This window comes from Chelonoidis abingdonii, chromosome 16 (genome assembly GCF_003597395.2).
Source record: "Chelonoidis abingdonii isolate Lonesome George chromosome 16, CheloAbing_2.0, whole genome shotgun sequence".
NCBI classification, from domain to species: domain Eukaryota; kingdom Metazoa; phylum Chordata; order Testudines; family Testudinidae; genus Chelonoidis; species Chelonoidis abingdonii.
The window spans coordinates 22938203-22950352 of NC_133784.1; the positions used below are offsets into that span (position 1 = coordinate 22938203).

Consider the following 12150-nt stretch of genomic DNA (forward strand, 5'->3'; position numbering starts at 1 on the left):
ACAAGAGTAACCGTGTGTTTCTCTTCGAGCGTCTCGCATACCATGCCCAGTAGTGATCCACGAAAACCTACTAAGGCAGTGGGCAGGTGAAGTCACAGCAACAACAGCACAGCCAAGCGCATCATCCCGGACTGCTAACTAGGCATAATGGTACCGAAGGTTGGCATGGAGGACCAGGTCGCGCCTACAGATTCCGGACGGGAACCGTGCGAGAACGCCATGAAGCAGCGGGCTCTAGAGATCGCAGTTACACGCCCGAAGGAGAAGCCAGGCGTAACATGTCTTATAGGACGTACAAACCACGAGAGATCCCTGTGAGAGAACTGGCAACCCTTGAGCAGTTAAGTGCTAGTGACAAGAGCGAGTGGACTGCGGAACGCTTGGTTTTCTATATAAAAGGGAGCGCCCTGCACACTCTAGGCAGGGTTCCCAATGATGCCAGCAGGAGATAGTGAAAGATACGGACAGGAAATCCGGTAACTGTAGGAAGGGCCGTAGACAACCTGGGGAGAATCAGGGTGTGTGCCATATATGCACCTGTCCCGAGAACACAGTGTACGGAGGTCCACGACGAGTGCTCTATACACCGCTAGCGAATGTGACGCCACCAGGAAGCGCGGTTTTCCCAGACAAAAGATGAGAGGAATGTAGCCGCGTCAACGGGGGACACTAAGAACAGACAAACTAGGAGATCCACGGAGGGGGCGATGACGGACTGGGCCCTGTAAAGCGCTCCAGCCTTTGAAATTAGCACCAAGTCGGGAAAAGACGGAATGGCCGTCGCTCCTTGGTGGAAAGCGGAGAGGCCGCAAGTGAAACCGGAAGAGCATAGCCAGGCCTTGTGTTGAGCGACCACAGAGTCCAAGACGATGGGATGGAAAACATCGGCAAGGGTGAAGCGCTTTCCGCACACCAGCACCTGAACATGCTTCCATGTGGCCATGTACCGATCCCCGTAGATGTTTCGATCCTAAATAACTCCTCACGGGGAAGAGCAGATTCATTCGGACCGTAGTCACCGCAGACCACGCCGAGAAGGTGAAGGGAATATCTGAAGGTCCGGTGACAAAGCCGCCGGGTCCGCGTGAGTCAGTCCAGCGAAAGAAGGCAGTGAACAGGCGACGCTACCCGACAGTCCAGAGCCAGAGAGGTACAAAGCGCGTGGCCTGCACGGACAATGAAAATCAATGCAGGCCTGCCCTGCGGCCCTTCAAGAAAGACCTAGGATTCATGGCAACGGAGGAAGGCATAAAAGAGGTCATTCGACCACGGATCAGGAAGGCACCGCTATAACTCGAGCCCCCGCTCGCAGTCCTTCGAAGAGCAAACATCGGCACTTCTGTTCATGGCGAAGATGCAAAAGGTCCATTGTGGGACCCGCACCTGCGGAAAAGTGTAAGGCAACGCCAGGCAGGGCCATCGGGGAGCTGAAACGAACCGGACGAGATGAGTCGCTTCAGGTTGATTGGGACCCCGGACCAAGGATAGCGGACTCAGGTGGAACTGAGTGGGCTATGCCAAAATCCAAACATAGGCCTCGAACAGAAGAGGAATCGCGTCCGCCCTGGCTGGTTGACATACCGGACACCCTGTGGTGTCGATAAAAACCGAGACAACAGCGCCCGATCTGCCGATGAAGCTGACAAGCCAAAGCGACGCCCTCAACTCTCGACGTATAGGAGAGAAGCAGATTCGGAGAGACCCGATACCTGGTCCTCAACGGCCCAGGGAGCTCCCATACCAAAGTCGATGCCGTCAGATGAGGGCCATCGAGGCGGGAGAAAGCCGCGACAGACCGACGATCCCCAGCCACCATGGAGGGCAAGAAGTAAGCCGGGGACGAGTAAGACGGAGCAACGGTCCGCCTGCGAGGCGTAGCTGAGAATACCACATGCAGAGGTCAGCCGGACCTGGCGCCGTCATGAAAGGCAGCGCCATGTGCCAAGGCGGCACAGCGTCACGAGAAGTAGAGGTGCTGCCTTAACCTCCGGATAGTCCGTCCAAAGCCTGAACGGGACAAGGGAAGCGGCCAGTGCCCGTGTAGAGTCCCAGGATGGGCGATTAAATTCATCCCTCTGGTAGGGAAGAAATGACTTTCCACGTTAGCATCAGGCCTAGTGTTGCGAAAAGGCCGCTGATAGCGGACGTGGAAGAGAACCGGTTGCGACGGCCTCGGATAAGCATCGTGACGGTAGGGAGAATACGGCAACCGTCTGCGATGAGAAGACGACGCAGGCCTGCACTCGGAAATTCTCTGGGGCCGAACAAGGCGAAGGAGGACGTGACTGTAATGACTGGCTCCCCTATGAGATAGCGCAAGAACTCGAGGGCCGGAAGGAGAACATAAAAGGCGTTATGATGTCGGGGCGCATCCGTCTCAACCAGATCAGGGTGGATAAGGCCCAAGGAACATCGCAATTCCATTCAGTAAATTATGTTTGGTCCGAGTCGAGGATGGCGCAACTCCTTGGCCTTGAGAATCAGCGTAAGACGGAGAGACCCCTGCTCCTGTCCGTTTTGCGGAACCCTGAATGACCTTGTTAGAGGAGCATTGCACGTGGACTGCTCAGGAGAGGTCCTGCAATGGGGAGGAGGGGCTGGGCGGAAGAGCGTTCGAGGCAATGAGTGTCCAACCCGCTGCGGAGACCAACGGTATGACGGCCACCGGTGATAGGGCGCCTAGGGGGAAAGGGAGGCGGGAAAGCTGAAGGTGCATGGCGTTCCGAATGAGGACGCGTACCGGACTAGACGTACTAAGGTAGCTTGAGCGGCAGGCTTGGGCTGGCCTGACCCCTTGTGTCTCGCTGTCGCGCCTGCCATTCTATTGCGCCCTGAGAAGTCTGCTCTGTTTCGCCGGGGGAAAGCCAACGATGTTGTTGGTTGGCGGCATAGGGTCACGCTGTGTCCGGGTATTGCATTCCAGACCCGAATTACATCGTATCTTCAGCTTGCCAGCCGCAGTCGTCTATCCGCAACAGGCCCAGGCCTACAACGGAGATCCTTGGATGGTATGTTGAGTTCCGCAGAGGCCAAGACCTGGCCAGCGGCGAAGTACGATGCATGCGTGAACGGACGGCCAGATTTGGTGGCAGTCGCCGCGTCAGATGCGCTGCAAGGAAGTGTGTCGGCGATGTTCTTCTCTGTCAGCAAGGTGACACATCCGCAACGCTTGCGGAGACTCTGAATTACATCCGCGTCCAGCGTTAAAGGACGTAGCGCTGATTAGAGCTTGCTGGTTAGAAACTCGCAACTGAATGCCCACAACCCAATGCAAAAGCAGAATAGACCTTGCGCCAGCAGTCCACCTTCTGCCTCCTTGACTTGGGGCGGCCGCATCTTGCCCCATGGCAGTCCCCGTCACGAAGATGAACGACGAGGGAACATGGCGCGGGGGACATTAGATGTAGGCCTAGAAGACCAGTATGACGTCTAATCACCCCCGGCGTGGGGAAGGAGGCCAGACTGCCAGAGGTTGGCGCTTGCTCTCGTACGTTTAAAGGCAGGGCAACACAGGGTGCTCAGACGTGAGTACGCACACAGGGTCTAACCGGAGATCCTCCCCCTGAAGTCAATGTCAGCGCCACACGCCTGAGAGCGCGGCGCCTCGAAGGTCAGGGGGTGGACCCGTAGGATGCGCCCGCCGCTCACACGGGAAGAAGATAAGAAGTCCTGGCAAAAAGTGTCTGGACCAAATCCGCAGGCTGGAGTGCCGGTAGCTCCTGAGGATACCCGCAGCCAATAGAATGGACGGCGCCTTCATTCCGCGGATAGTGGCGGACGCTGCAGCCCTGGACCCTCGTCTGCTCTGTAGCGCAACGTGAGAACACTGAGAGCCCCGGCTGAGGGGATCCAGGGTCCAAGAAGCCCCGTGCGAGCGGGCAGCGCCCGGCGACTCCGAAGATAGCGGCAGGCTCAGTCCAAATAGACGTCAGTCCGGGAGATACAGACTGCGGAGGCCATGGGGCCGAAGGAAGGATAGCACGAATCCAGCGCTTAATGCGAAACGACTCCCGCGGTGCCGAGATCCTGCGGAGCCGTACCGTCCTGGACCCCCGGACCTGACCACAGCGGTGCGCGCGGAGTCAACCGGATCGGCTTGCCGGTTGCCCGGAGCGGCTCCGAGCGCGGGCGATAAAGGCGGAAGCGAGCGGGCCGGAGCTCTGGACGCGCGATAGAACATGGGGCCCGAGCGAGTATACCGGCGAATGCCTAGGCGCGTCCGGCTGCGACGGCTACCGGAACCTCCTCGGATCGGTGCCGGCGCCGCGATCAGGTCAGGATCGGACGGCTCGCCGGGATCGAGAATACCGGGGACGGTGCCGCATCGGGTGGCATGCCCTTGGAAGCACAACCCGCACCGCGTCGCCAAGGGATGGGAGAAGCCCCAGCTCCGTAAAGCAACAGTCCCATGCCGACGAAAGTCCGGGCGTGACGAGGATCATCCACCCAGACTTGGGCGGGACGAGAGGACGAGATCCGCGGGCCCGGAGTCAAACGAAGCCTTGCATCACCACGCGACGTCGCAAGCGGGCCTACGGCCTTAGCCGGGTTGGACGTGAGCCGCCACAGAGCCGGCGCCCGAGAAGCCCGTGCCGTGCGTTGGCGGTCCGAGGATCCGTGCTGGAGCCACACTCGGGCCGAAGCAGGTAGAATGCGCGTCCTCCCATAAGAGCGCCTGAGCGCTGGCTCGGTCCGTTTTTCGTCGCTATGAACGAAAGATGTACAGGATAAGCCACTTCTAGATGACCCCTGCACTCAGGCAGACGTCGGATCACGTGGGTACGGCTTCCTACAAATCGAGCAGCCCTGAATCCTCGGACGAACAGGCCAGCCCGGCGCCCGCGCGGGAGAGCTTAGAGCCCCGAACCCCGCCATAGTGGCGCCACTCTAGGGGGCGACCTGCCGGCCCGCTGGAGTTGCTAGGGTAAAAGTTTTCCGATGAACTTGCACGCGCCGCGCGTACACCTACTGGAATGGATATGAGCAAGCACTCGAAGAAGAATAGATTTTATTGCATGAAAGATACAAAAAAAATTTTTTATATTCTTGTCAGTGTAAAAGGGATGGCAAGCTTTTTCATAGCCCTCTCTGATCTGTGGCCCGTGTCACGATAACCTGGCAAAAGTCCCTGTACATTACTGTGTTCTGAGGGAGGCCACTTCTATTGCTGGTACTTTACAATTGATCATTACATTGAAATTTCACCAAGCCTTCTAAGGTGACCTTCTAACATGCAAGATGAAGGGAGACTGGCATTGCTTACAGTAGACTGAAGAGCTCCCTGTAGTTCTCATCTCCTTTTCCTTCTGATACCAAGCTGTCCAGCTTATCAATCAATTCAGCTTCCACCTGGATCAGGGAGAAATGAGAGGTTAGAAATTAACTGTGTTTGCAGAGAAGGTAAATTTCAAACATTAAGAAGGCTGAGATTGTGTTTCATGGATAATTTCTTATGCTCTGCAAGTTGTCTGATTTTACGGATGGATGATTTCTGCCCTGATATAAAAAAGCATCTGTAATAAAACAGACCCGATTCAAATTTACAAAACAATGGCTCAGTGGATTCAGTGAAACAACTGGCCTCACATGGGTCAGTGGAAGAGGTGGACCTCAGAGTTCAATTATCCTCTGGCTGAGCAGAGGGGTAACATGGGCTTCCCTGTGGAGAGAGGCTTTTTTGTTTCTTACAGGAGTACTTGTCATCCACTTCTTTTGTTTTTATCAATACCTAGATATGGATTTTCTAAAAAAGAATGTATCAAGTAGAATCTTACCCTGTCCTACCTGTCAGTAAGAGGGGGAAAAAATGGTTACCTACCTTTCGTAAAAGACAGTTACCTTTTCCATAACTGGTGCTCTTCGAGATGTATTGCTCACGTCCATTCCATATTAGGTATGTGTGCTCACCACATGCATTGGTGCTGCAAGTTTTTCCCTCAGTAGTATCCATAGGGGACCAGCTCTGGTGCCCTCTGGAGTGGTGCCCGCATGGCATGGTATAAGGGGCACCACTGGCTCCCCCAACCTTCAGTTCCTTCTTGCCAGAAACTCCGACAGTGGAGAAGGAGGGTGGGTCATGCAATAGACATGAGCAACACATCTCGAAGAACACCAGTTACGGAAAAGGTAACTGTCTTTTCTTCTTTGAGTGCTTGTTCATGTCCATTCCATATTAGGTGACTCTCAAGCAGTACCCTTGGAGGTGGGTGGAAGTTCACTGACTTGTAGATTACAACACAGCTCTGCCAAAACAGTGTCTTCCCTGGCCTGCTGAGTGATGGCACAATGAGTGGTAAATGTGTGAACAGAGGACCACGTTGTGGCTCTACAGATGTCCTGGATAGGGATGTGCACCAGGAAGGCCGACAAAGGCGCCTGCACTCTCACTGAGTGGGCTCTGACAATCAGTGGCGACGGAACCCCTCATCCACTTGACCAGGAAAGTCAGTCTAGTTGAGAGCTTCTTTCTTTCTAGGAAGACCTGCTGGACTCCTTCTGAACAGGTCTGCTTCTCCGGGTTCAGTCATGCAGCATCCATACTGAGAGGTGGAGGAACATGAGGTTGGGGTACAGGAGTCGACCATGGTCCTGTGACAGCAGGTCCAGTCAGCAGGACCGGCGCTAGAGTTTCTGGCGCCCTAGGCGCCGGGACATTTCACCGCCCCGCGCGCGGGTCTCGCAGCTCTGGCGGAGCTGCCGCAGGCATGCCTGCAGCAGGTCCACTGGAGCCGTGGCTCCCTGGCCCCCCCCGGGGTGCGCCTTGGGTGCCGGGCATCGGGGCGTGCTCCCTACCTCCGTCGGGGGGGCCCGCTGCCGGGCGGGCCACGGTGTCTGCGCGGACGGTCCGCTGGGATGGGGAGGGCGCCTGGCTGGGGCCGGCGCGGCTCCCTTGACCCAGGGACGGGGCGCCCTGTGGCTGCCGTGGCGCTCGGCGCTCTCCTGAGCCGCCTGGGCGGGTGGGACACCCTGGCTGCGGAGATGCTGGGCGGCGGCTCCCTGATCGCGGGGGGGCGGCGCTGGCTCCGGCGTTGCGTCCCAGACGCGGGGGGAGCCCTGCTGCTGGCTGCTGCGCGGCGCGCACTGACCGGAGACAATTGCTGCACAGCTTGCAGGCAGCTGCTGCCGCCGGCAGCTCAGCCCCTCCAGCAGCAGCGGCTGCAACCATTTAAAAAAAATTTGGGGGGCACCACTTTTTGGCGCCCCCAAATCTTGGCGCCCTAGGCAACCACCTAGTTGGCCTAAATGGTTGCACTGGCCCTGCCAGTCAGTTGGGCTGGGCTAGGGAGGGGCCACTGACAGGCTCGTGAGCATGCTGAACCAGTGCTGGCGAGGCCATGTCAGGGCAATCATGATGACCTGTGCCTTGTCTCTCTTGATCGTTGCCCTGCTGATGAGCGGAATCAGAGGGAATATGTAGGGGCAGGCTCTCTGACCATGACAGGAGGAAGGCGTCTGAGAGGGAGCCATTGCTCAGACCTTGACGAGAAAAAAACCAGTGGCATTTCCTGTTCTGTCTGGTAGCAAACAGGTCCACTTGGGGAGTTCCCCATCTTTGGAAGATCATGTAGGCTACCTCTGGATGGAGTGACCACTTGTGTTGAGGGGAGAAGCCCCGCTGAGCTGGTCCGCCGGCATAATTCTGATGCTGGGAAGGTGACAATCTTTCAGGTGGATCTCATGGCCGATGCAGAAGTCCCATAGACAGAGGGCCTCCTCACAGAGAGCTGATGAGCACAGTCCCCCTTGTCTGTTGATGTAGAACACTGAGGCTGTGTTGTCTGTCAGGACTCGTATCAACTTGCTCGACAGGTGGGGCAAGACTCCGCATGTCAGTCGGACTGCTCAGAGCTCTTTGATGTTTATGTGTAAGCGTGCTTCATCCAGGGACCACATTCCGAGTCTAGAGGACACCAGTATGTGCCCCCCCGCTGAGGTCCGAGGCATCTGACACCAGTTTGATGGAGTCAGGAGGGTTGTCAAACAGAACGCCTTCCAGGACTGTTCTGTGGTTGGTCCACCACCTCAGCGAGGTAAGAATCATCTGTGGAAGAGCAATGATCTTTTCCGGGGGTCTCGGGACTGGGAATAGACCATCGCCAGCCACTGTTGCAGGGGCCGCATCCAGAGCCTGTCACGGTGGACCACGTAAGTGCACGCTGCCATGTGGCCCAGCAGGTGCAGACAGACCTTGGCTGTAGTCAGAGGGAATGCCGAGATTTCCGCGATGAGGTTTGTCAATGCATGGAGCCTTTCCAGTTGCAGGAACACCCTGGTGCAGGTTGAGTCGAGGACTGCTCTGATGAACTCTATCCTCTGCACTGGCACTAACATTGACTTTTTGTCTTTTACTAGTAGGCCCAGAGAGGGCACATAGTGAAGCACGGCAACATCCCTTTGGACTTGAGATCTGGAGCTGCCCTTGACGAGCCAGTCGTCGAGGTATGGGTAGATCTGGATACCTTGCTGCCTGAGGTAAGCTGCCACCACCAACATGCACTTGGTGAACACCCTCGGTGCTGTTGCCAGGCCGAACGGGAGGACCGCGAACTCGTAGTGGTGGGGCCTCACCATAAACCGGCAGATGCATCTGTGTCCTTGAAAGATCTCAGTATGGAAGTATGCGTCCTTCAAGTCATGGGCGGCATACCAGTCTTCTGGATCCAGGGAGGGGATAATAGAAGCTAGAGAGACCATGCGGAACTTTAGCTTCTTTAAGTATCTGTTGAAGTCTCACAGGTCCAAGATGGGCCATAGACCACCCTCTCCCTTTGGGATTAAAAAGTACCAAGAACAGAACCCCTTGTTCCTGTGCTCGAGAGGAGCTTCTTCCATCACATCCAGTTGTAGCAACCCCTTCACCTCCTGCGTGAGAAGACTCTCATGAGAGGCATCTCTGAAGAGGGACGGGGAAGGCGGGTGGGAACAGGGGGGTAGAAAAGAACTGGAGGGTATAACCCTGTTCCACAGTGCTGAGGACCCTCGTGTCTGAGATTATAGCCGTCCAGGCAGGAAGAGGGAAAGGCAGTAGGAGAACACTGGGAAAGATGGATCTGGGGAATAGTCTGGTAGGTTGCCCTCAGGTGCACCCTCAAAATGACCATTTGGCCCCCTGCTTATTACGAGTCGAGCCCGACAGGGCAGAGGGTGGAGGTAGGTGGCTCAGGCAGTGCTTGTAGCCCTTGGCTCATTTATGGGGCTGGTCCTGCCGAGGCTGGCTCCCCTGGCCCTGCGGCTGCTGCGGTTTGAACCGCTTACACGCCGAGGCGGGACATAGAGAGACCAAGGGTTTTCAGGGTGGTGTGGGAGTCCTTGTGGCCATGCAGTTTGCTGTCGGTTTGCTCTGCAAATAGGGCCCAGCTGGCAAAGGCAAATCCACTTTCCCTTGCTCCCTGTGCAGTGAGTGCAACACTGTGTTCTGTATTAACAGGAGAAATGGCTACTTGGAAAATGCCTTATAGAAATGTTCATATAATGGTGGGACTTTGGTAGCAGTGTTGGCAAGGATGTTACTTTTTAATTAAGATCGATCTATCTATCCATCCACATCAACAGCTCCCTCACATTCAGAAACAAACTAGCAGTACTTCTAGTACAGTGTTGCAGAAGGGAAGAACAACATAGAGGATATAGCAAGAGCCTGGAAAACCATTTCACCTGTTTGAAGTTGCCATTTTTCCTCTGCTCCCAGTCCATCATGTCATGAAAGATGGGGATCATGATGTTGCGGACCTCTGTCTGTGGGACCAGTGTGACACCAAGAAAGGGGCCAATCATTCCCGGGATAAAGTGAATTTTATGTTCACCTGGGCAACACAAAGCAAGTTACATTTAATGAAAGCCTTCTTTTTTCATCCTTCCTTGCTGAGAACAAGGTGAGACACTTTGGTAAAGAACATGCAACCTGTCCCTGAATTAACCCTAAAGAAGCAAACAGGTTCTTTCTCCAAAAATTATCAGATCAATCCTACTTTAAGTTTTCCATTTTCCATGGTGAAGTCTGCCTGGTTATCTTTACATTAATTAATCTTTACATTTAGCAGAAACCGCAGATCCTACAGGGAAACTCATTCAATAGCTGCTCCACCTTTACATGCCAGCGCACATTCATTCTGCCAGAGAAGATTGAGAGATTCCACGGCTGTTTTGGGGGCTCGGGCTCCTAAGAAGATAGGGCTTTTTCAAAGGAACTGTGCCAATAGTATTTAATGGATCAGCTACAGGTCCTTCAGACTTTTTAGAGTTCCTTAACTTCAGTGGTGTGAAATTTGCAGTCGAATGGATAAGAACCTTGACTTCAAACCAAACGGTGTCACCTCTAAGTAGCAGCAATATACAGCATTGTTAGCAATCACTTTTATAGTGTGCTTCCACTGTGAAACTTTAGTAAATAAAACAAAATTATCTGAAACCGCCCCCCCACTGATAGGGCAATATTGTTTTGAGATATCATTTCTCCCCAAAATTATCCTTCAGGTTAAATTGGGAATCTAACATACACCTACATATTGGAGGTTTTCCTCTAGTAAATTAATCAGCCTCTTAGGTGGTCCCACAATTGCAAAAAGGCAGGGGTAGGAAGAGAGAAATAAATAAATCAGGAAAAGCAGAAAAGAATGATTTTGATTTAAAGAGATAGTAACTTTAATCCTTAGGGGAACATATGTTATTAACTCTGCAATATTAAAACTCTTATTTCTTTTCTGTCATTGTTGTGTATGTGAAGCATAAAGCAGACAGTTTGGTCTATTCCTCAGAATCACGATCTGGATGATTACAATTTAGAAGTACTGGATTTTGTCTTTTAAGCTGCATGTGACATTTGTTTAAGCCTGTTAACAATTTCATGAATATTGCTATCTGCTTTTCAGACAAATAATGAGAAGCAAAGTTTCAGAGTAGCAGCTGTGTTAGTCTGTATCCGCAAAAAGAACAAGAGTACTTGTGGCACCTTAGAGACTAACAAATTTATTTCAGCATGAGCTTTCGTGAGCTACAGCTCACTTCTTCGGATGCATAGTAAGTGAGTTGTAGCTCACGAAAGCTCATGCTGAAATAAATTTGTTAGTCTCTAAATTGCCACAAGTACTCCTGTTCTCTTTGAGAAGCAAAGTGTGTTTCTAACATAACTAATACAGTGGAGTCAATGTGATACATTCCTTGCCAATGTGATGTGGCACATGCCATAAGATGCTACACTGCATCCCAGCTCACTTCAACCAGAAGATGTTATTTAGATCAGAAATAAGCACAATTCATAATTTTGTAGATTATGACAGCAGGAGTGGTGAGTTGTATGGGCCCCTGGTGCCTGGGTTCCAGCAAATTCAGGGCCCGGGGGGCCTGGCTCCACCAAATGTTCAGGACCCCCACACCCCCTCCCACTCCTTCTTCTGTACCCCAACCCATTGTCCAAGCCCAAAGCCCGTATCTGGAACCCAAACTCCTTCCCAGAGCCTGCACCCGTCCCGTACCCAAAATTCTCTCCTAGAGCTTGCAATCCAAACCCCTTCCTGCACCCCAACCCCCTGCCCCAGCCCAGAGCCTGCACCTAGCACCCAAACTCCATCTCAGAGCCTTAGGCAGGGGGGTGTGTGTGTGGGTGAGGGGGGGGGGGGACTTGGACCCATTCTGGGCACCACCAAAAATTACACAAACCTGCCACCCCTGAAGGCCAGAAGGGATCATTGTTATCATCTAATCTAACCTCATGTATAACACAGGCCATAGGATTTCCCTGAATTAATTCCTGTTTGAACTAGACCATATCATTTAGAAAAACATCCAATCTTGATTTTAAAACTGGCAGTGATGGAGAATCCACCACAGCCCTTGGTAAGTTGTTCCAATGGATACCTACCCTCACCGTTAAAAATGTATGCCTTATTTCTAGGGTGAATTTGTCTAGCTGCAATTTCCAGCCATTAGATTTTGCTACATCTTTGTCTGCCAGATTGAAGAGCCTTCTGTTACCTGTTCCATACACAGATTCTTATAGACTGAGATCAAGTCACCCCTTAATATTGTCTTTGTTAAGCTAACAGATTGAACTCCTTGGGTCCTTCACTATATGGTATGTTTTCAATTCTCTCATCATTTTTGTGGTTCTTTTCTGAATCTTTTCCAATATCAATGTCTTTCATGAATTTTGGA

At 53.2% G+C, this 12150-nt stretch overlaps 1 protein-coding gene across 10 annotated transcripts in view; it reads right to left on the reverse strand.

The window, feature by feature from the left end:
- DOCK3 (dedicator of cytokinesis 3) overlaps positions 1-12150 on the reverse strand; it is a 605476-nt gene that overhangs the window by 95846 nt on the left and 497480 nt on the right. For all 10 annotated transcript variants that reach the window (XM_032805794.2, XM_032805793.2, XM_032805795.2 and 7 more), the window contains 2 exons: positions 9655-9803; positions 5264-5349 (listed from right to left, as the gene is read on the reverse strand). In XM_032805794.2, the coding sequence (XP_032661685.1) occupies positions 5264-5349; positions 9655-9803 (235 nt within the window). The remainder of the gene's footprint in view (positions 1-5263; positions 5350-9654; positions 9804-12150) is intronic.